This window comes from Crinia signifera, chromosome 2 (genome assembly GCF_055691185.1).
Source record: "Crinia signifera chromosome 2, ASM5569118v1, whole genome shotgun sequence".
NCBI lineage: Eukaryota > Metazoa > Chordata > Amphibia > Anura > Myobatrachidae > Crinia > Crinia signifera.
Window position 1 is genome coordinate 268056842 of NC_139218.1, and position 23569 is coordinate 268080410.

At 41.9% G+C, this 23569-nt stretch overlaps 1 protein-coding gene across 2 annotated transcripts in view; it reads right to left on the minus strand.

Annotated features, from left to right (window-relative positions):
- OCA2 (OCA2 melanosomal transmembrane protein) overlaps nt 1-23569 on the minus strand; it is a 205231-nt gene that overhangs the window by 59090 nt on the left and 122572 nt on the right. For both annotated transcript variants that reach the window (XM_083168584.1, XM_083168582.1), the window contains exons 16-20: nt 15311-15458; nt 15091-15148; nt 14318-14426; nt 7629-7756; nt 420-479 (exon numbers count right to left, since the gene is read on the minus strand). In XM_083168584.1, the coding sequence (XP_083024710.1) occupies nt 420-479; nt 7629-7756; nt 14318-14426; nt 15091-15148; nt 15311-15458 (503 nt within the window). The remainder of the gene's footprint in view (nt 1-419; nt 480-7628; nt 7757-14317; nt 14427-15090; nt 15149-15310; nt 15459-23569) is intronic.

Sequence of the window (23569 nt, forward strand, 5' to 3'; positions counted from 1 at the left end):
GTTAGCGGGAATTCTGGAGATAATACACAACCAGTGTCTAGACACAGAAGGGCATGATTCCTTGATGTATACTACTCCTCCTCTCCTCCTTAATATAAGGACATGCATAAGGATCCACATACTGCTAAGTACTGTCCATATTTCAAAATGAGAGGAGGGGGTACTTATCAATGAAAAGCCTAATCAAGGGGTACGGGAGAGAAAAAAGGTTGGGAACCACTGGTCTACATGCAACATGAATTAAAGACAAGAAGGTAGTATCCATGATTAATGTTAAGAGATGGCAGAAGATAGTTTATAAAAGAGGACTATTCAAGCTAGTGTAGTGACCAATACAAGGACAAGAAATGTAATTCTTTCTTCTTTTTTTTTTACACATAGTTTAACAAAAGTCTTGATGTTTACAAGAATAAGCTCACCTTTATTAGCACTGCTGTCTGCTCTCCTATGTATTCAACCAAGTGCAGATTAGCTAAAGCCTATAAAAAAATGAATACAATAAAAAAGGTAAACCTACAAAAAGTGAGAAATTCACATTTCAAAAATTTTTAGACTTTTATAATGGCATAAATAGAAGGCAGATGTTACAGCACTGCATATATGTTCAAAAGTAGCTGTCCATTGACACTATGGGGTGGAAATAGTCAATCTCAAATCTGACTGTTTGACAGCATAACATTGTAAGGTTCTACTCCCTCAAATAACCGATAGTGGACTTGACGAACTAAGCTTCAAAAGTGATAAAGTGGAGAGTGACAAAAAGTACCAGCCAATCAGCTCCTTACTGCCAGGTTACACTTTTTAAACATATCAATTTATTAAGCTTAGTACATCTGGCCCTATGTGTGCATAAACAAATCCTACTTAAATTGTATCTGGCCAATAGGGATAATTCTATTTAGCATGATGCGCTGCCAAGGTGTTGGCTGTGTACATTGCCAGGTACTGTATAACAGTGGCCAACCATTGCTTATTTTCTGAGTACTTCTATGTCACTGGTCAACTGACCTTTCCAAAGGGAATACATACCCATCACTTTAAATGCACTTACCAATTACTGTATTATGTGCTCATTATGTTGAAATAAATTCCTAATTTAGTTTGACTTAATGTGTTCAAAGCATCCCATAATGCATTTAAATGCAACCAGTAACATTTATATCCACAAGTTAGGGATAAATGACTGGTTTTAATAATTTTCCTGAGTGCAGCCAAAATAAACCCATAAAAAATGGCCCTATATATGTTGAATAAGCTTCATTAGTATTAGTGTATTTCCTGCATAATGTGCCCTACCAAATACACATTTCATTAATACAGTATATAAGAAAGTCTGAAAGGAAAAAAAAAATACTTCCAAAATAAAACAGGAATGTAAGCCCGTAATAACTTAGGGTTAGTCCTAACTAACCATTGCTATGATTTCCTGGTAATAATAAATAAATTGGAACACCATCTTTCCTCTTTAGATACTCATAGCTTAATTTACTCTTAAGAGTTTGTCGTAAAACATAAGATTTATACACATTTCTAAGCATTTTAATTTAGATGAGCTGGTGCATTGCATCTTTCACAGTGTAATTACAGGTTTTCCTGATTAAAAATGGAAATTAAAATATGAATATTTCATCTTCATATGTTAGACAATAACTAGACGTCAATAACCATCAAGAATACTATTAACAGAATTATTGCTAATCTGTAACAGACTTTGGTACGCTGCTTGAGATTCTTAGAATACTTTGTGTGCAGCTGATTAGGATTCACATTTTAAATTAGAAATATAGAATTTTGATGGGGACCACTTTATACTTCTATTTCTTTCAAATAAGTAACTTAAAATTACATAGTGCTTTTATGAATGTGGTGGAAGGCTGCCAGTCAATAGGTTGCATAGAAACATAGAATTTGACGGCAGATAAGAACCACTTGGCACATCTAGTCTGCCCCTTTTTTAAACATGTTACCTCAAACCATATTTGAGCCTTATTTTTTATAAGGATATCAATATACCTATCCCAAGCATGTTTAAACTGTACTACAGGTATGGTACTCTGTATCCGTACATCCCGTATCCGAATGATTCCAAAAAACGTAGGTTTTTTTGGAACAATTTGAATTTTTTTTATTTTAATTTTTTCCCCCTAACCCCTTTTTTTTTTTAATAATTACCAAGTCCCCCAGCGTCCACAGCAGGCCTTCAGCGTCCTCTCCGGCGTCTCCAGCATTCCCAGGAGTGCATTGCGCAAGTGTGTGCATGCCAGTGACGTCAATGGCGCACCTGGGAACTCACGCAATGCACTCCTGGGACCGCTGGAGACGCCGGAGACTGTGCTGAAGGCCTGCCGCGGACGCCGGGGGACAACATGGGAGCCGAGGGACGATCGGGGCACCACCAGGGGACAGGTAAATATGCCTTAAAAAATTTATGACAAAAAAAAAAACAGAAAAATCCCTTATCCGGAATGCTTGTGGTCCCGAGCATTTTGGATAAGGAATACTCAAACTGTACTGTATTTGACTCTACCACCTCTGAAATTCTTCCTCAAATTTCCCCTGAATCTCCCTCCCTCTAGTTTCAGTGCATGTCCCCTTGTTCTGCTGCTCCTCTTCCTGTGAAGAATGTCTCCCACCTGTACCTTGTTAAAGCCCTTGATATATTTGAAAGTTTCTATCATGTCCCCCCTTTCCCTTCTCTGCTCTAAAGTATACATATTAAGATCTTTTACTCTTTCCTGGTATGATTTGTGATGTAGGCCATGCACCATTTTAGTTGCCCTTCTTTGTACTGTATGGCCTCCAGAACTTAATACAGTACTCTACATTAGGTCGTACCAATGACCTATACAATGGCTTTATAACTTCTTTCTTTCTACTGCTGATACCTCTCCCTATGCAACCAAGCATCGGACTTGCCTTCTTTATTGCTTTGTTACATTGCCTACCTGCCTTTAAGTCCCCTGACAGTGACACCTAGATCCCTCTCTTCCTCAGTAGTTTCCATTATAGTGCCATTTATACTGTACTATATTTAGTCTTTGGATTTTTGAGACCCAAGTGCTTGATTTTGCATTTTTTGTCATTAAATTGTAGTTTTTGACCATTCCTCTAATATACCTAGATCAGGCATGTCCAAAGTCAGGCCCGGGGGCCAATTGCGGCCCGTGCTGTCATTTCAAGCGGCCCGCAGCCTCCAGCTGGAAGCGGGCAGAGCATCAGATGTGGGAAGCACAGGACACTAAAGGTGGGGCCCCGGCGAGCACGCCTTTACCTTGCTTTCTGCTGCAGTGAGGAGGTGCTGGCCACTACAGTCAGATTTGTTTGGCGTCCTACCCCTGCTGCTGTAATCGTATATCACCCTACTCCACAATCACAGTGCCAGCAGTGTTTGTGGAGGGGGGCAGCAAGGGGGAAGCTTGCTCCTGTAACATGCAGAGTGGAGGAGGGCGGCAGCGGGAACCCAAGAATCTCCTGTCCTTGCGGTGCCTGCTTTGCCTCTCCTTCCTCTGGCTCACACAAGGGGCTGGGAAACATACAGAGAAGGGAGGGGTCAGGATGAGAGACATACAGTGAATGGAGGCAGTGATGGCCATTCAGAGAAGGGGGAGCAGGGGCAGGCTGGGGGACATATAGTGAATGGGTGCAGAGTTGTGAACATACAGTGAATGGGGGACATACAGTGAATGGGGGCAGGTTGGGGGAAATACGGTGAAGGGACAGGCTGGGGGACATACAGTGAATGAGGGCAGGCTGGGGGAAATACAGTGAAGGGACAGGCTGGGGACATAGAGTGAATGGGGGCAGAGTGGGGGACCATTCTGATGTGATTAATGATTCAAAGAATGTCAGGCTGAATGGTCAGCCCCCACACATTTACACTTCACCAAGTCTGGCCCTCGTCACAAAAAGTTTGGACACCCCTGACCTAGATCATCAATCTACCCTTCCTGGTGTGTCTACCCTGTTGCATACATTTGTGTCATCTGCAAAAAGGCACATATCACCCTCAATTCCCTTTGCAATATCACCAATAAAGATATTAAAAAGTACTGGTCCAAGTATAGATCCCTGGGGTACCCCACTTGTAACCTTTCCCTCCTTTGGCTGTACTCAGTTTACTACAACTCTCTGTTTTCTGTCCTGCAACCACATTCTGATCCATTCAACTATCTTAAAATCCAATCCCAAGCTTTCAAGTTTATTTAGCAGTCTGCGATGTGGGACAGTGTCAAAAGCCTTACTAAAGTCTAGATAATCTACATCTACAGCCCCCCCTTGATCTATTACCTTAGTCACCCAGTCAAAAAAGTCATTAAGATTTGTTTGACATGATCTTCCCTCAGTTAACCCATGCTGTTTTGGATCCTGTAAATTGCAGGTTTTGAGATATTCTACAACTCTTTGTTTTAAGAGTGTTTCCATCAATTTCCCTACTACTGATTACGGCTCACTGGTCGATAGTTGCTTACCTCTTCCTTTCTTCCACTTTTGTGCAGTGGGACTACATTCGCTGTTTACCAGTCCTCAGGGATTACTCCAGTAGCTAGTGACTGGTTGAATTATTATTTTATTGGTTTTACCAGCTCCCCTTTAAGCTCTTTTAGTATTCTTGGATGTATCCCATCTGGCCCCATTGATTTATCTACTTTCAGGTTTGAGAGTTCAGTGAGGACTTTCTCCTCTGTAAATTTACTTGTTTCTCCCTCAGTTTTATGACTATACTTGCAACTTAACCATGGCCCCTTCCAGTCTCTTTCAGCAGTGAATACTGAGCAGAAATAATTATTAGTATGATCTGTTATTACATTGTCCCCCCTCAAGAAGACTTCCACTCTGTCTTTAGTCTTATTATTTCACTTTTTTACATAAAAAAAAAAAAAGTTTACCTTCCCCTTTACCCACTGACTGGGCCATTTTCTTTGTCCTCATTATTCTGCGTCTGCTTAAATTTCTTAAAGGCCAACTTTTTTGCTTTCACAATACTTGCTACATCTTTCGCAAACCACAATGGCTTCCTTTTCCTTATGTTTTTCCTAACTCTTTTGACTCACAGTTCTGTCGCTTTCAGTATTGCACTTTTTTAATTTTTCCCACTTCTCCTGCACTCCTTCCAAGTTCCTACACTCTGACAAAGAATCCCTTAGAGTTTCCCATCTCTACCAAATCAGCCTTCCTAAAATCTAACACCTTTGTTTTTGTGTGCGATGAGTCGGTCTCTGTCTTTATTTTGAACCATACTGCTTGATGGTCACTGGATCCCAGATTTTCACCCACATTTACATCAGATATTCTGTCACCATTTGTAAGTTTTAAATCTAATATTGTGTCCTTATGAGTGGGCTTCCTCACCAATTGCTGGAGGGATGCTCCTTGCAAGGAATTCAGAATGTCCCTACTTCTGGTGGAACTTGCAACAGGCAACTTCCAGTTTACATCAGGTAGATTAAAGTCTCCCATGATTATCACCTCTCTTTTAATGCCATTTTATTGATGTCCTGCAATAGGCTCTTGTCAAGTTCCTCTTCCTGACCTGGTGGTCTGTAGATCACCCCTATACGTAGTATCACCTTCTCCCCTATTTCTATGGTCACCCAAAGGGCCTCAGTTTTTTCTTCAATACTTTGTATTAAGGTAGTCTTTATGCTCTTTCACATATAGTGCAACCCCTCCTCCTATTCTTCCCAATTCTGTCCTTCCTAAATAAAGTATATCCTGGTATAGCTATGTCCCAGTCATGATTTCATTGCACCTTGACTCTGTAGTAGCCACAATGTCCAGTTCATCCCTTGTCATTATTGCAATTAGTTCTGGGATTTTATTTCCTAAGCTCCTAGCATTTGCACACATAGCTCTTAAAGTTTTGTTTGTGCTTCTCCTGGTGCTAGCTATGTTCATATTTCTGCTTATATATACACAGATGGAGCGGGACTTATCTATCCAGGGGATGGTGATGGCGACGCCAGCCGCCATCCCCTGCCCCGCACCATCTGTATGCCGGAAGGGGGTGCGCGCGCGTCCCCTTCCGACGGTGCTGCCGGCGGTCGCCCGGTGTCTACACCGGGTCCCCACAGCCCCCTGAAGCGGGAGGCGGACAGGATTGCATCCGCCTCGCCGCACGGATACTGAGACGGGGCGATTCGCCAGCAACAATAAGACCCGCTCCATCTGTATTAAACACTATTGGTCAACAGGTCATAAATCAACACAAAAAAATGTAGACATACCTTAGGTTGACATGGTCAAAAGGTCGATATGAAAAAGGTTAAAAATGAGTTTCCCCCTTTTTTTTTTTTTTACTTTTATACTTTACCAATCAAGTGGACATAGAGTTAGATTAGAAGAGTGTGCCAAGGGTTGCAAGGCATCATGCCCAAAGCATGGCAAAGGAAGCGAAGCGAGGTACACTTATATGTCAAACTAGGATGTCAGGCACCCAATTCAACCTATTGCTTGTGTCGAACTTTTGACCATGTCAATCTATGGTATGTCTCCCTTTTCAAGTGTTGACCTATGGCATGTGGACCAAGAGTAGTCAACCTATTGACTGTTGACCCTATGATCCATGCCAGCTTGTTTGGCCATGATCAGCAGCCACAAAGTATTCTTAAAACCAGTGCAAGCTTTTACTTCTATAACTTCAATGTTGCTATGAAAATTAGGATTTTATACTTTTGCTTAATTTGCCTTCATTTGCATTCCTCCCATTTGCTGTCACGCCAAGCACTCTGGAAGCTAATCACCATGCCTCCAATTTTTTTTAATTTTTCTATATTTAGGTAGACATAGGAGCTTATAGTGTATCTACATGACATTGGCCTCATGTCCTCCACTTTTTAGAATTGGTCCTTGAACCTTTACAGCTCCAGGCCCTTAAATCCAGTCCTGCATGCCCCAGCCCCTCTCTCCTGACAATAGACTATGTGCAAATCTGTTGCTCGGGTATAGTATTGGGGCAGGAGATAAGGCCTTCTGACATTTCCATTTAAAAATAATCATCATCATTTCTATATTCATCCTGCAAGGAGCATGTGTATATGTATTTTACATGTGGTAGGAAATCTAAAGTGCAATCTCTACTCAAGGGACTGATGAGGCTTTTCTGTAAAGGCTGCATGTATTTGTTCTATAAATAAGTCTTTCAGAGGCTGACCATGGCTTCTTCTACTTCCTCCATCTCCGATCAGGGAGGGGAAAATCATATACAGTGCATTGTCACTTAATCAGAATGCATTCTAGTCAGCAATGAGAGTTCCTGCCAACAGGAAAATTCCCTTCTGTAGGGGGAGGTGGTAATAGAAGTGGATCTACTGTACACATTTTTTTCCAATAAAATGAGTACATCCTAAATGTACCTGTTGTCTATATTTCTCAGTTTAGTCCTTAGAATGCATTCCAAAATGCCATAAGGAGGGTACCTTTTATTATAACTGCCTTGTATATGTAGTCTACTATTATATGTAGTCTAATATTCTAGTTCTAGAAAGAATCATGTTGGAAGGTATGACTGTCCATCTGAAAATCTGTCTATAGGGAATCTGTCTACAGTCTCCCCTATTGTTTCAGTTGTTGTGTAGTATTGTATGTCACAAGAACCAAAAATAAAAAAAAAACACATTTCAAAACCATACCTCCATTAACACAAACAGTGCAGCAAAAAAAAGCAAAGTTGCCCATTCGACTCTATGGAGAATCATTTCAAAATCATGGATATCAGCCAGAATGAGGAGCCACAGTGAACCTAAAATTGCAATCCATCCTAGTGGGAGGAAGAAAAGAAAAAATATTTTTTTTTATTTTTTTTTAAGTAGAACATAAAAAAAAAACATAAGTCAGTTACTTATATAGTGCTGGATTATATCTATGGAATCCCATTCTGCATAGGAGCACTCTTGAGAGGTCCATACTGGTAAACATACATTAGCAGTTGATCCTGGTCCAAATTTTTTAATTATATATGGCCAGTGTTCAGCCTTTGGAAAATAAAAGATAAAAACTATACAGCTGTGATTGATCACATTACCATATTGTTGTCATTGTCAGAAACACACACAGCAATATACAATAGGTTAGATCTAGAACAGTAATTGGAAGGAATCCATGGATATGTATTCTTTAAAATACCAGCAATATTTATATAATTGAAACACCAGATTGCATTGTAATAAATGATAACCATTTCTTAAATTATGGCAAGAGATTTATAACAGTAAAAATACATTTTTAACAATTATGTTTTGCAACTATGGAATAAGTCAGTAAGAAATTTAAGGAAAACAACAATTGATCCCAATATTATAAATCCTATAATATTAACTTTGAATTTTTTTTATATGAAATGTGTATATTAAGTAAAAAGGAACCGGATTTGAACCTCCAATCCCAGGATTCATAAGAGTAGGTTGGGCATGCAGTTTAGTACCAGCAATGCTGGCTCAGACGCTGCTTGAGTGGCACCAGTGCTGGCCACCAGTCAATCGGAGCTGGTGGACCACCACAGCTTTGCACTGTCTGTCTGTCTGTGACTGCCCTCCTAATAGAAAATACCATACCCTCTACATCCCACCTGTCTGTTTTCCCCAAACACACAGCCACCCTCACTATTTCCTACTCCCACCTCCCACGCTCCCTTCCTCACAGCTCTCTACACTGAGCTTCATTTTGTTGCTCCCTATACCCTTCCTCACTACTCCTATCAACGATTGAGAGTTTTTCAATCCCAAATCCTGGAATATATAAAAAAATAAAAAAATAAAAAGGGCCAGGGATTGACTTCACTAAGTACAATGCAGGAAATAGACCTAGAGGAAACCAGAACGTCCTAACAGGAATACTGCAGTAGGAGTGTTTCTACCAGAGAAGCCCAGGTGTTCCTGATCTATTATGCTTTCTACTATGCACTACTACTCTAGAGACTTTGGAACATTTTAAGAAGGTTTCATATAAAAAGAAGTGTGGTCTTTGTCAAGTCACTTGGGTGTGTTTTTACATAAAATTTAATTCCAAACAATATTTGTGAGATGTTAACTATCATGATCCTGTAGAGTTGCCTTTTAACATACTGTAGTAAAGAGTGTTATTCTCTGGATTTTTTCACCCTCTGGCTGTTCTGCACACAGTCCACTTTCACTACAAAACATACATTAATAAGGTCTAATAGGATGCATTAAACAATATTAGACAAGCCCCGCCCTCTGCTAGCATTATTAGCAACACTAAACAACCCTTCTTGACATAAGTTCTACAAAGTGTAGAATATTAATGTGCTCCTTTCCACTAAATGGCTGAAGGGGGCATATATATTGCAATACTAGTAAGCCCACTCGAAACAAAAGCTTCAAAAGCTAGTCTGCCACCTTCATTGTTTGTGCATGTGTGTGAAAGTAGTTTCAATCTATGCTAGCAGATTTCAGTGTTTTGGAGACTCGCAGACACTAGACATATATATAGATAAGATAACAAATTATGATAATGTGCTTGTTGCTTAGCCTGGGTTATGGTTTTAGGGTAATGAGCAAAAATTAACTACTGTACATGCATTGTTTATGGGATGTCCCATATGGTTAGCGTCATCGGGGGCTGTACACACGGAGTGATTAGTGCTCCATTTCTAAGCAATCTAGTCAGATCACTTAGAAATGGGATGAAAAAATATAGTGTGCATGCCCCTTAAGTTACTGTCTCACACAAATGCAGTGGCATCTGCAAAACAAAATAATGCAGATTATGCATTCTGTTATTTATTGAAAAATGAAGGAAAAGAGTAGGCGCCAACGGTGGGGTGTATGTATTACAAGCATCTCACGCCAAGTAGTCAATTCCTTGAAACAAATATAAAACAAGGAAAAAAAAGGGAAGTGGAGTGCTGAATATAGAATTAAATATAAAAAAAAATTGAGAAAAGATCAATTGGGTATTACAAAATAAACGAGATTTATTTTACATACAGTATAATAAAACATTCTACTGATTACTGACCAAATGGTGCACTTAAATTGATACAATTATTATTAAAAATAATAAATAATAAAAATTGGACTGAGCAATATACTTAGTAAAGTCTCCGGCTTGCATAAGATCCTGAGTGGAATTGTCCTCCTTATTTCTTAACTGGAAATCGTGATAGTGGGTATCCATATAACCATCCTGGGATTTTGCCGCTGTGTTGTGGTATATCTGTCCTCTTTGTTGGCTGACAGGCACAGACTGATGAAAGGCAACCCAAGATTAAACCGGTGGTGGTGTCCCGAAGTTCTATTCCAGTATGGTAGGCCAAAACCCAAGTGGATATTAAAGTACAGCAAGCTATAATAGCGTAGTGTCCATCTGTTATGCTCCAAAGTCCAATGTGAATAAAATCTCTGTATCCTAATGCGTTTCGTTGTCCAAACTGACAACTTTTTCAAAGGGATTATATATTATTTTTAATAATAATTTTATCCATTTAAGTGCACCATTTGGTCAGTAATCAGTAGAATGTTTTAATATATGTAAAATAAATTTTTGTGATATTATTTTGTGATACCCAATTGATCTTACTTTCTCAATTTTTATTTTTTATATTTAATTCAATTTTCAGCGTTCCACTTCCCTTTTTCTTCTTATTTATTGAAAAATACAATTAAGATGGAACATTTTTTAGAACCATCCATTTAAACCATACAGTTAACATAAAGTGTAAAAAAAAGTGGCATTTTGCAAGCCTGATCTCTTTTCACAAATACTAAATAGGCAAGAATAGTTGTTCAACCAAAAAGTTGTTAGAAATAAATCATAAATATACTGTACATTTTATATTTAGAAAAATACACCGCCAGTGTGCCTTTCATATTCTGCACTTTATAGGATAGTAAATGCTGCATTGGAAGCGACAGTATAATAGGAGTTAGTCACTGCCCACTGCTATGAGCCAGAATAGCCAAAGTCTGAGGACTTCATATTAGTGCTGTTGTGATATTAAAACATCATAAAAAATGATGTTCAAACGAAGTTCATTGCACCAATCTGTCATCTGCTTTCTTCTTTGCATGTCAGCACTATAGCTACAATTAGAGATGAAATAGGAAGCTCCTATGGCCTAGATTTGACAATTTACAGTTACCATCAAACAATTATAATGAGCAAAAAAAAAAAAAAAGGTATTTATCTCTCAAATATCTGACCATCTAAACTTCCAATCAGATCATAGAGAATATAGGAGTTTCTGCAGCTTAAAAAAGAAAATCCTGGCATTTTTTTTTTCATATTATTAACTCATTAAGCCAAAATGGACAGAGGAAATCTATCCACAGGCAGGGGCAATATAGTACAGCTGATTAGTTACTTTTATAGAAGGTATTATGGTTATCTTGATTTTGTTAATGTTTTGAATTTGTAGAATACATGACTGGCTCATGTTAAATGAGCTTACAGAGCATGATCAAAGAAGAAAAAGTGGTATGCTCCTGCAGCAGTCACGTATTCTATTATATCGGACGGTTTCCTCAGAAGGAAACCGTCCGATATAATAGACGGAGAAACGCATCAAGGAAAGAGCCTTGGGCCATAGAGAAACTTTATCTTCACCCCTGCTGCTACTCACAGATTTACAGGTCGATATCCCCAGCCTTGGTTACCAAACACCTTCCCGGCAGTAGGAGCAGTCCGGTCCAGCTCGTCATCCCAGCACCCTTCAGGTACCTGATATGCAGCGCTGAGGGCTTCTATCTGCAGGCGGCTAATTAAGATCTTCCCTGACACGGCGCTTTACCAACACCCGCCGTGCTGATATTGAGGAGCGCACACTACAGACCTTTATTGGAGCCTAAAAATCGTCCCACCGAGTACTGCTAAGGTCCAGTAAGCTCCGGGATAGAGACCTTTTCAACACCATTAAAGTGAGTGGAACTACAAAAACATTAATGCCCGCAAACCAATATCCTAACCTAAGGAGCAACAAGTGGTGAGATATCTTATTCTACAAAATAATCATAAAATAGTTTGACTATCCAATGGATCACTGACTATTTATTAGCAGTCCCAGAATTTAAAGTAGAGACTGTGGTGCACACCGGTCTCTGGACATTGACATTAATTAAGGGACATTGCCCAAAGGGTACGCTATATCTATTAGGTTTTACTTAAGATTGTTTATAAATGTTATTTTAATATTGTTCTTTTTATAAATTTCATATTATTGGTATACATGCGCTTTCATTAAGTACTGTTTATTCTGTAATTACTGTTTTTTGTTGGGAGCTGCATATATGAACCAATTCGAAGCACCCCAGTGAATGGGGATATATATCCACTTAAAGCAATTTATTATTATTTTTAAATCTGCGCCTGATTTATTAGTTCTTTTTGTTGTGTGATCTACAATAAAGCATAGAGGTGGCGGCGTTATGCTGTGGGGCTTACAGAAAATGTGTTAACTTGCATGGAATGGCCAGTTCAGAGCCCAGATCGTAAGCCCACTGAGAACCTCATGGGCAAATTAGAGCAACAGGTGCTTGTATAGGCTGACTTGTGTACAGTTTACCGAGAAAGGTGTCTGCTGTAATACTGCACGTAGTAGACCCACAAAGTACTGACATCAACAAAGTCTCATTGAACGATTTGCTGTCAGTGTCCAAGCACTTATGTTATTATTTTGACACTATGTAGATAAGTGTTCCTCTGTAAAAACTTACTTAGGTGACTAGTTCTAACTAGTTCAGCAAATAAGCTTACACCTCGATGACCTGTGCCATGAACATACAAGTGTGCAGCATTGCAAGTGGATGTGTACAGCTACACATACATTCGCAAGGTCCTGGACAGAGGAAAAATCAGTCAGTGTTTACTCACCATCGAATGACTTTACATGCACGCAACAGCCGTGCAGTGCAGGACTTACTCGGCGGCTGCAAGGCATCCTCCAAATGGGGGCAGGTGCGGACGTCAGCCACCCACTCCTAACAGGCCAAAGAATGCCTCTGTTCGCCAGGGCAGCCTCAGCATTTATCTGGGCACGCCCAACGGTTTTTGATGCATGCCTAAGGGTATGCCTCAGCACACTCCCGGCCTGCTAATCACCCTACGATTGGCTTAAAGCCTTCAAAGTATATTGTAGCAGGGCCCTTCTATACTTTGGCAGCATCATGTAAAATATAGCCTACATCACGGGTGTCAAACACAAGGCCCGCGGGCCAAATCCGGCCCGCCAGACCTCGTCATGTGGCCCGCGCGAGGAGATAGCACGCAGGGGCAGTGTGTCTAAAACAGGAGTGCTGCGGGCCGCGTCCACGTCCGCGGCCGCCTTACCTGTTCCTCCACTGTCGGCGGCCATGTTCCTGTAGGCACATATGTATGCGGCTACAGAAACATGGCCGCCGGCCTCCACGGCTACGTGGAGGAGGTCCCGGCCGCCTGTTCCCTCTGATGCCCGGCAGTGACAGACACTGGGTGGGGACCAGGAGTCGGGGACAGTGTGGCCACAGAAAGCAGTGAAGAAAAGCTGGAAGCTGCAGCAGCTGCAGGACAGATGGAGAAACATTAAGTGAGGATGAGGATCACACTCACAATAAAAAAAATATATATCTGCTGTTTCCTGAGGTGTCCCAGTGTATAATAATAATAATGCCATGACACCACAGGCTGCTCCTCCTGTATAATCATTTATGTGTCATGGCATTCCTTTTATTATATTATACAGGGGGAGCAGTCTGTGGTGTCATGGCATTATTATTATACAGGGGGAGCAGCCTGTGGTGTCATGGCATTCATTTTATATTATACAGGGGGAGCAGCCTGTGGTGTCATGGCATTATAATTATACAGGGGGACCTACAGATACAACCGGCCAAAACCAAAACTGTTGATGCGGCCCCCGATGAATTTGAGTTTGACACCCCTGGCCTACATGTACGAATAATTTTGACGGCAGCGTGTAAAATATAGCAAACATGTACACTAGATTTTACATGCTTCGGTACATGAAGGCTATAGGTTGTTAGTGTATGCATGCTACATTGGTGGGCAGGAGGTGCATGCTAGTAACATTGGTTGTCAGTGTAAAGGGTGCATTAGACAAACATTGGTGGCCAGTGGGCTATAAAGTGTACATGCATGCAATACTCACCCAGTAATCTGTGTTGAGCTCCGGTGTGCCTGTTCTGCTGCTCCACCCCCCTGCCACTCTGGGGAGAGAAGGCGACGGGGGAGAGGAGGCAGCGGAGATAGGAGGCTGCACGTAACAGAGGTAGGAGGTGGAGGGCAGGGGAGCAACTACAGTGCAGTATTGTTACCATTATTAGGCACATATAATATATACACTATAATAAGATGTTAGCTGTCATACCAAGGTCCAGGTGGATCGCAGAGACGAAGGAATTTAAGAAAAACATAAAGATGACAAATCCCAAGACCAATAAACATTTGATGAGAAGGATCTTGTCTGTTATCCCATTCTGTCAAGAGAGCAATTTCTCATTAATATGACTTGACTGATATTTTGTTAATTAAAAATAATATTTGTAGCATTTAAACCATTATACAATCATTTCAATCAGTTTGTTTACTAAGATATTCAGTATCTGGACTGGGCTGTGATCTGCAGCATTGCACAAATGAGTGATCAGCCCAGTAGCTAAGCTGGTTATATTTTAATTGACCTGATGAAAATGACTAAACAAATAACATGCACCAGTGCCACTTTAAGAGAGGAGATGGCTTGTGTTCAGCCTCCTCATTCTGGGCCCCCTCCTCTCTGCAGGCAGCCATGCAGCACTATAGAGTCTGAGCACTACGTGACGTAGACTAATGTGAAAGGGCAGATCTTCTGAAGAATGGTACGGGGGCCTTTTTTTTTCCTTTTTTTGCAGCGCTGCTTCCAACGTTGCAGATTTCCGAGGGGAAAGCATGTGCAGTTTTTGCGATGTGGGCCCCAATGGACTCAGTGGCCCCTGTGCACTGCACACAATGCACCCATTTTATATACGCCACTGACATACACCTAGAACATGAAATAGACCACTGGAACATTATCAGTAAGTTTGTTAAGGCAACGTTTCCTTTTTTAATCTTAAAACAATATCAGAAATATGTACACTAGAACTACTTTAAAATACATACACTTTTCTGGAGTTCTTGAATGTTCGCTTCCCAGTTTTTGTCCTCTTGTGATATTTGTCTGGGAAAAGAAAACATTCTAAAATGCAGACGACCATAATGCAGCCAGTATATACTGTAGGGTTTTAGAGTTATGCAGTAGGATTTCAGTGGTATAATTACAATATCTTCACCACAGTATCTGTTATTTTTACATTGTTCTACAATTGGTCAATAAAAATACCTTTGAAAAGTTCTAAGCTTCTTCCTCAGCAAACTCTCCAAGGTCAGAACTTTTTGCATTAGAAGACATTTGACTGCAGTCTCTTCACGACTAGCAGGATTAATCCTTTGTGCAGTTAATTTCCAAACATGAATTTCATGTTTCATTTCTAGATTTCAGATTAAAAAAAAAAACAGAAAAAACAATGTTAACTAAAGACACAAGGTTCCAAAAGTATGTATTTTTATCAGCAAACCACATGTAGCACTGTGCATGTTCAGCAGAAGGAGAAACTGATAAACACTGGTGCTGCATAGTGTACCCAAAGAGATAGTATAGTGGAAATATAAATGTATAAAGTGTAAAATGCTAAATAAAAATAAAATAAAAAAGATTTTTTATTTTTTATAGAAATATATGTTGAATATAATGGTGCAACTGAAAAAAATTCAACATTTATTTAAAAAATAAACTAAAAACAAGAAATGGGATGTTCCACATTTTATTTATAAGGCGCCACAAAGTGTCCGCAGCGCCGTACATAGCAAACAAAAAACAAATGACAAGGTAACGTATAGGGTGTGTTGATAAAATACAGCATAAATAGGGGTATAGCTGGTCAATATATAAAAAAAGAAAAATCACCACACATAGCACACAGATGCACATTAATATGATCTGCTGTCGTCACAGCAATATAAGCTAGGTTCAGATACTGTAGGCCATTTTGCATTAGGGATATTTACCAGTCCTAAGATATTGATGTCTAGACCTGGGGTAGCCAACTCCAGTCCTCGAGAGCTACCAACAGTTAATGTTTTCCGGATCTCCTCACAGATTAACAAGTGAAGTAATTAGCTCCACCTGTGGATCTTTTAAAATATGTTAGCCAGTAACGAGTGCACCAGTGCAGCAGATAGGTTGTCTGGAAAATGTGAACTTTTGGTAGCCCTCGAGAATTGGAGTGGGCTACCACTGGTCTAGAGAGTCCAAAAGCAAGGTAACACACTGATTTTGGTTATGAATCCCTGGCTGGAGAAATGACAATTGGCAAGATGCAGTACTAATTTGGAGGGTCCAGAGGAGTCGCTGTAGAATCAGTGGAAGGTGCAAATTAACTATTAAATGGAGTGGCTGCTTAACGTGTTTTTTTTTTAATTCACACTTTATTTATTTAACTTTTCTTTTTAAAACATCACAGTTTAAAACAGTAGTTCATTGAGTTTTGACATATTGTTATCTTTCCGTTGAACATGAACCGTGTTTCTTATTTTACAAATTCCTTCTATATCGCTTAGTGGTCTCCACCTCCCCTCTTCCCTATCTCCTTTGCCCTTTAATTCCTACTTATGTTTATCCACTAGTTTCTTACATTTACTCCATTCCCATGATTTCCATAATTTCCAAGTGCTATTTTTCATTATCCTGCTCCGTACTTAAAGTGACGTTACTTGTGTTTCTTATTTAATTTTGCTCCTTGCCAACACATACGAGCTGTACTATACAATTGTGTCCGTGTATATATCCTATAAATTGTGTTTACTTAAATTGTGTTTACTTATATTACAGTGTCTCTGTGTATTCGTTTCGTGATTATAATCTATTATATTTTGTTCTATACACTTATATTACTTCTATTTGAGGGCCGTGGAGTTCACCAAGCGATTTCCATCTTTTCTTTATCAGTACAGAAGATAACATGACATGATAAACGTTTAGTTCATCCAGCTACCTTTCATATCTTCCTGTCTCATTTGCCAGATATTCAACCCAGTTCATCAATTATTGTTCCAATTCGAATACTCAATAAAACTTTCTACCTAAACAATAAACCAACACTAATAATAACAATACTCTATTTCCTTCCCCCCCCCCCCATTCCCTCCCTTGTTACGTTAATTTCTATTACCCTGTTCTCAATTGTTCTAGCTCTGGATTTCCCTATTCCTTCGTACCTGTAATATACTTCTAAGGGGAGTTTCCCTGCCGGGTCATCCAGTTTTTCCATATCCTACGGAAGATAGGTTCTGTACCTCTAAATGTGTAAATTTTTCATGTTCCATGGTGGTCTTTACCAAAGCTTTCCATGTACCTATATCTGGGCCTTCTTTAGCTAGCCATTTTCTTGCTATGCAAGGCTTGGCCAGAGTAGAGGCTATAACAAAAAATTGTTTTAAGTCCCTATCCATAAGGCCTCTTTCAGTATATGACAGTATACAGGCCAAGGGTGTACAACTCTCTTTGGGGATTCCTATCGCGATCATTTCCTTCATTACTGCTTCCCAGAATCCTGCTACTTCTGGGCATGTCCATATCAGATGCCAAAATGAACCTACATTATCCTGCTTAACGTGTTTTGCAGGGCCTGGGTCACAGGGTCAACCACAGGAAGGTCGACATGCATTAGGTCGAACCAAAAAATGTTGACATGGGCTTAGGTCAACATTCAAAAGGTCAACATCAGGTTTTGTTTTTGTTTGTCCCAAATGTTTCTTACAGTGGGCATGGACACCATATTGGTGTACCTTGTCCCCTCGCATGAATCGATGTGCTCACCATGCTTCAGGCACGGTGCCTCGATACGCTCGGCAAACTATTCTATTCTCTCTCCACACCACAGTGGATGGTAGGGCAACCTCCTGCCAGCACATGTCCGCTCAAGAAAAAGTGAAAAACCCATGTTAACCTTTGGACTGTCTACCTTCCCCATGTTGACCTAATGCACCTTTTCAGGTGTTGACCTAAGGCCATGCTGACATTCAATGTTTGATGCATGTCGACCTAATGACCGTATACCATTTTGCATGAACAATCACCCCAAAGCAATAATGGACTGCATCTTGCCCAGACATACCAGCAACAGCCATTGCCACCTCCCTGCCATGGATTGATGAAAAAAGGCTAAGCACTTAAAAGGAGGTGTATGTATCAAGCTTTAAAGAGATAAGTAGAGTAATGGCACATAACAGCTTATTAGCTTACTGTATGTCATTTATCTACAGACACACAATTTTTAAAAATGATGAAGGATTGATTTTTGTACAAATTCACCACTATCTCTATCCAAGGCTTAATACATCCTGCCCATAGTGCCCTGAAGAATCTGTTGTTGTTTTTTTTACAGTGATTTACTGCTGGGACAAAGGAGAAGCTGGTCCTCCAGAACATTCTAATCACAGTTTTAGGCTACAGGATGTTGTTCTAGGCACCCTGCATACCCACAACATGTAGGGTGTGGTATGAGGGTCCGACAGTCAGGATTCTGACTGTCATTAGACCAACAGCGGAATCCAGACTGCCGGTATTCAGATAGTGGGGTGAGCACAAAGAATCCCCTTGCGGGCTCACTATACTGCAGGCTCAGTGGCTCGTAGGGACCCCTACAAGTCAGAAAAAAACTAAGTCTGGAATCCAACGTCAGTGTTCTGACCGTTGGAATCCCAACTGTCGGGAGGTCAGTGAGCACCTATACATGTGCAAGGAGCCGGCAACAATGCCATAATCAGTTCTCCCTGTGCAGTGGCACCAATCACCTTCCTTTATTAATGGATCTATATAAGAGCTCTAAAGTATGGTCATAAGTTCAGTATCTCAACTTAAATATATCTTCATTTGGGACAATGGAAGTAGTAAGACCCACAAAACATTTTTATCATATGTACTTTGCAAGAAGAGAGGCAGTGAGCTCTATTCCATTAATGAGTTGTAGTCAGGCTCGGACTGGCCTGGGGGGCAACCGGGGAATCCCCCGGTGGGCCCCAGTGATTTCGGACCCCGCCCACTTGTTTAGGGGGGCAGGGCTATTGCTCTTTATTCCCCCCGCTGCCACAGTAGCAATATCCCGGCAGCTGCAAGCAGGGCAGAGGAGCAGCCTTGCCTGGGACCCTGTCACACTGCTGTGCTGCGCTGCGTCGTACGTCATGACATCAGACGCCGCAGCCACACGCCACAGCTGTCCCGACTCCCGCCGGCGCAGCACAGGACTCTGCATGGGATGGGAGCAACTGCCACCATGGCCCCAAACAAAGATCCCCACCCGCACGGTAACCACCTCCCCCGGCTGCAGGATAAGAACTGCGGGGGTAGATGTCCCGAGAGGAGACCTCCCGGCTGGTGAAGAGGGAGCTGCTTGCTGCTTTTGGACCCCTTCTGCAAAATGGTAGGTAACTAACCTAACCATGTGCTGGATTAACTTTTTTATAGTCCCTTTTTTTTTTAGGTGTGTGTGTGTGACCTACAGTATGTGCTATATTATCTGGTTGCTGTACTATATGGGGGCCTATGTGCTGTACTATATGGGGGCCTATGTGCTGTACTATTTGAGTGGGGGACCTATGTAATGTACTATATGGGGGGGGCTATGTGTTGTACTATTTGAGTGGGGGACCTATGTAATGTATTTTATTGGGGGCCTATGTGCTGTGCTGTACAATTATCTGAGTGGGGGGCCTATGTAGTGTATTTTATTGGGGGCCTACGTGCTGTGCTGTACTACTATATGAGTGGGGGGAACCTATGTAATGTATTATATGGGGGTGCCTATGTGCTGTACTACTATATGAGTGGGGGGACCTATGTAATGTATTTTATTGAGGGCCTATGTGCTGTACTACAGTATTTGAGTGGGGGACCTATGTAATGTGCTATATGGGGGGGCTATGTGTTGTACTATTTGAGTGGGGGAACCTATGTAATGTATTTTATTGGGGGCCTACGTGCTGTACTATTATATGAGTGGGGGGACCTATGTATTGTATGGGGGCCTATGTGCTGTACTATTATCTGAGTGGGGGGACCTATATGTATGTAATGTACTATATGGGGTGCCTATGTGCTGTACTATTTGAGTGGGGGGACCTATGTATTGTATTAGCATTAGCCGGGCAGAAAGAGCTGTGTGCTGCCCGGCTGCTTAGTCTAATGAATTGCTTGTTGCCAAGGGGGATGTCTCACGCCGCTGGACGCACCTAATTGAAAGAAATGACAGCCGGGCAGAGAGTGATGTATGCTGCCCGGCTGTAGTCTAAGCAGTGGCATCGATATTTTCAATTTTCCCTTTGGACTGCTGGCAGCCAATCAGGAGTGGTATTGGTAGCTGCTCCTGATTGGCTGCCAGACCCCAGCGCGAGAACTGAAAATATTGATGCTCCTGCAGAGACTACAGACGGGCAGCGCACATCGCTTTCTTCCCAGCTGTCATTTATTTCAATTAGGTAAATCCAGCAGTGTGTAACATCCCCCTTGGCAATAAACAATGCCTTAGACTAAACAGCCGAGCCCAGCGCTCTCTGCCTGGCTGTCATTTCTTACAATTAAGTGAGTCCAGCGGCATGAGACATCCCCCCCCCTTGGCAACAAGCATGTATTCCCACATGGCATTGAGCATGAAGCCCCCTTGGCATTGAGCATGACCCCCTAGCAATGAGCACTTACTGTATGTGTCAAATATGTAATGGGCATAACGTTTTGTTATATAGTATGTAATGGGCATTATGGTGTGTGGCCTTACGGCATGTTGATTTATGTGTAATGGGTATTACAGAGTGTGGTCTAAAGTGTAATACCATGCCCCATTTTGTTATGCCACGCCCCCGCCCCATGAGGCCACGCCCCTTTTCGCCGCGCAAAGGTACCGCCTACCTGTAACTTTGGATTTGGGACCACCCATTACTGTAATTCTAGATTTGAGTGGAGGACCTATGTAATGTACTATATGGGGGGGCATATGTGCTGTACTATTATCTGTGTGTGGAGGACCTATGTGCTGTAATATCTTGGGGGGCTATGTGGGACCTATGTGCTTTATTATCAGGGTGGGGGATTTACGGATCGGATGTCACACACCTGCGATTTTGCCACCGATTTTGCCCCGATTATCGGCCCAAAGTGCCAAAATCGGATGAAATTGGCCCAAAATTGCATAGTGTAAAACCATCCCTCTCTGGTCAGGTGACCACACCCCTTCAAAAAGACCACGCCCCTTGGTGGGCCCCTGTGAGTGCATTTCCCTGGTGGGCCCTTCATGCCCCAGTCCGACACTGGTTGTAGTCTATACACTTGACCTAGACAGCAATCTACTTATTAATTAGATCACTGGTTTGTGCTCCCCAAAACATAAGCCAGGGTCAGTGTGGGCTTAAGGTGTGCATCAAAAAATAAGGGGTATGGCTGCACAGGGAAGGGGCATGGTAAGATATTACAACCAGTTCACATTATACCATACACTCGTGTCAGTTATTCATACAGGGTTACAGTGAGGGTCAGATACAGTGTGGGATGGGGGAGTGATGTTTAGCACATGCAACCACTTGGTGCGGGCATGGTGAGCTGCTTGTTTGCTACCCCATTCACACCTACCAGTGCGGGTGTGGGTGTGGGGCAGCGGTGGCGGCCTGCGCCCATGATGCCTAGTGTTTCATGGGCTTTCCATGTAAATGTGCCAGTGATGCGGGTGGCAGGTAACTTCAGTCAACGGATGTCAGGTGCCCACCTGCTTTCTCGTACAGGGCACCTGCACATGTAAAACACCAGAGAGGTGTCTTACATCTGCGAGTGCTGTAGAAATCATTCGATAATCAGCAACCATCAAATGATTTCCTCCTTGCACGCAAGCTGCAAATGGATTTTTATGCTCAACATCCAGTTGCACGCATGCGGGAGGACTCAGGGGGGTATTCAATGTCAGGGGCACGGCTGTCGAGCTAGCGTCCCATTCTCGTTTTGCTCGCCTGGAGCTCGGCAGTCGGGATTCAATGTCCCGGCCGCCGAGAAGGGGGCGTGGCCGCGAGATGAGGACGGAAATAGACCAGCTCCGGCTGGGAGCTCGTCTATTTCCGGCTTTTCTCGGCAGAATGAGCCCGACAGCTTGTGATGTCGGGCTCGTTCTGCGCAGAATCCCTGTTCAATGCTGTCGGGGAAGACAGCATTGAATAGGGCCCCGCAGCCATCTCCCCCGTCGGGAGATGGCTGCGGGAGCACAACACAGATTGCATACCCCCCTCAGTGTGAGGGGGGTGGATGTTCGATCGGGTAGCATTTAAACCACATGCAAAGCTTCAAATTTCACAGCTTTGCATGTGGACCAGAATAACGTCCATAGTGTGGTTTGGATACAATATTGAATAAATAAAATAATGGAACCAGCACGCCTAATTGGGAGTAACTTAAACCACAGTAATTGTCCTGAGTCCTTATAATGTCTTTATTCTCTCACGTATTAATGTAAAGATTCACCCTGGTCCAGAGATGGACCTCTCCTAGGCCTGGATCAATCTTGTGACAATAAGATGTGTTCATACTCCATTGATTTTTCTTCAGAGTGTCTCCTTACTCATGTATATTCAATGATTTGTTTTGGGTTTTCCTTTACGTTTAGCTTTTGTGGGAAGCTGGAGCATTTACTTACGCTGGATCGCAGATACTTTTTTCACAGATCCACTCAATAAGTCTGGTCGGGTCCTGTAATTCAAAGTCATGTAGATCTCTGTACAGCATAAGGGACGCATGAGGAGCATGAGGACGTGTAGTTTGGATAAAAATATGGGTCAGATACAGTGTGGATTGGTCTCTCTCATCTGCAACTTCCAGGTAGCAAACTATGCTACCCAGTTGGAGCGCTAGCATATGTCTCCCCAAGGTGACAGCCATTTTGGATGGAAATTTTCAGCTGATTCCATATTGAAGGCCAGACCCATTGGAATCCGCAGAGACCTTACCCCCACAGTGCCGGCTACTCCAAGCCACAACTTTGAATGTATTGCCATTGATATGCCACTGGATTGGATATAGTGCAGGTTGGCTACAATATGGGTAAGACACATCAGTAGTACACTTATTGTGACATTGGGTGTCGGTAGTGCAGGGGTATTGACTGTGTCCGCAGGGCGGTAGCAGTACAGGTGTGCCGGTTTTGTACTCAGATTAAGGGAGACAACAATGTTGGCTCTTCTAAAGGCTAGGTGTATGCCAGTGGTCCACCCACAGTGCAGATGCGCTGTGGGCAAGACACCACTGGCACACACCTCGTTTCAGCCACACACAAGTAGCTTTTTTATTAGTTGAAAAATGCCAAATTGTGATTTACATTGAACCTTATAAAAAAATAGCTTGTCTGTACAAACCTAAAATACTTGTATGTTCCCTGCTAAAGTACGCTATGTTTAGTAGCTTGACATTAACCTTTCTGCAATGCACTGATATTGCTGAATAGTTTTGAAAAGAAAAGAGGTTCATATTCGGTAAGAAGCAGCTGTACAATAGTTCCCTGTAGATGGGAAAAAA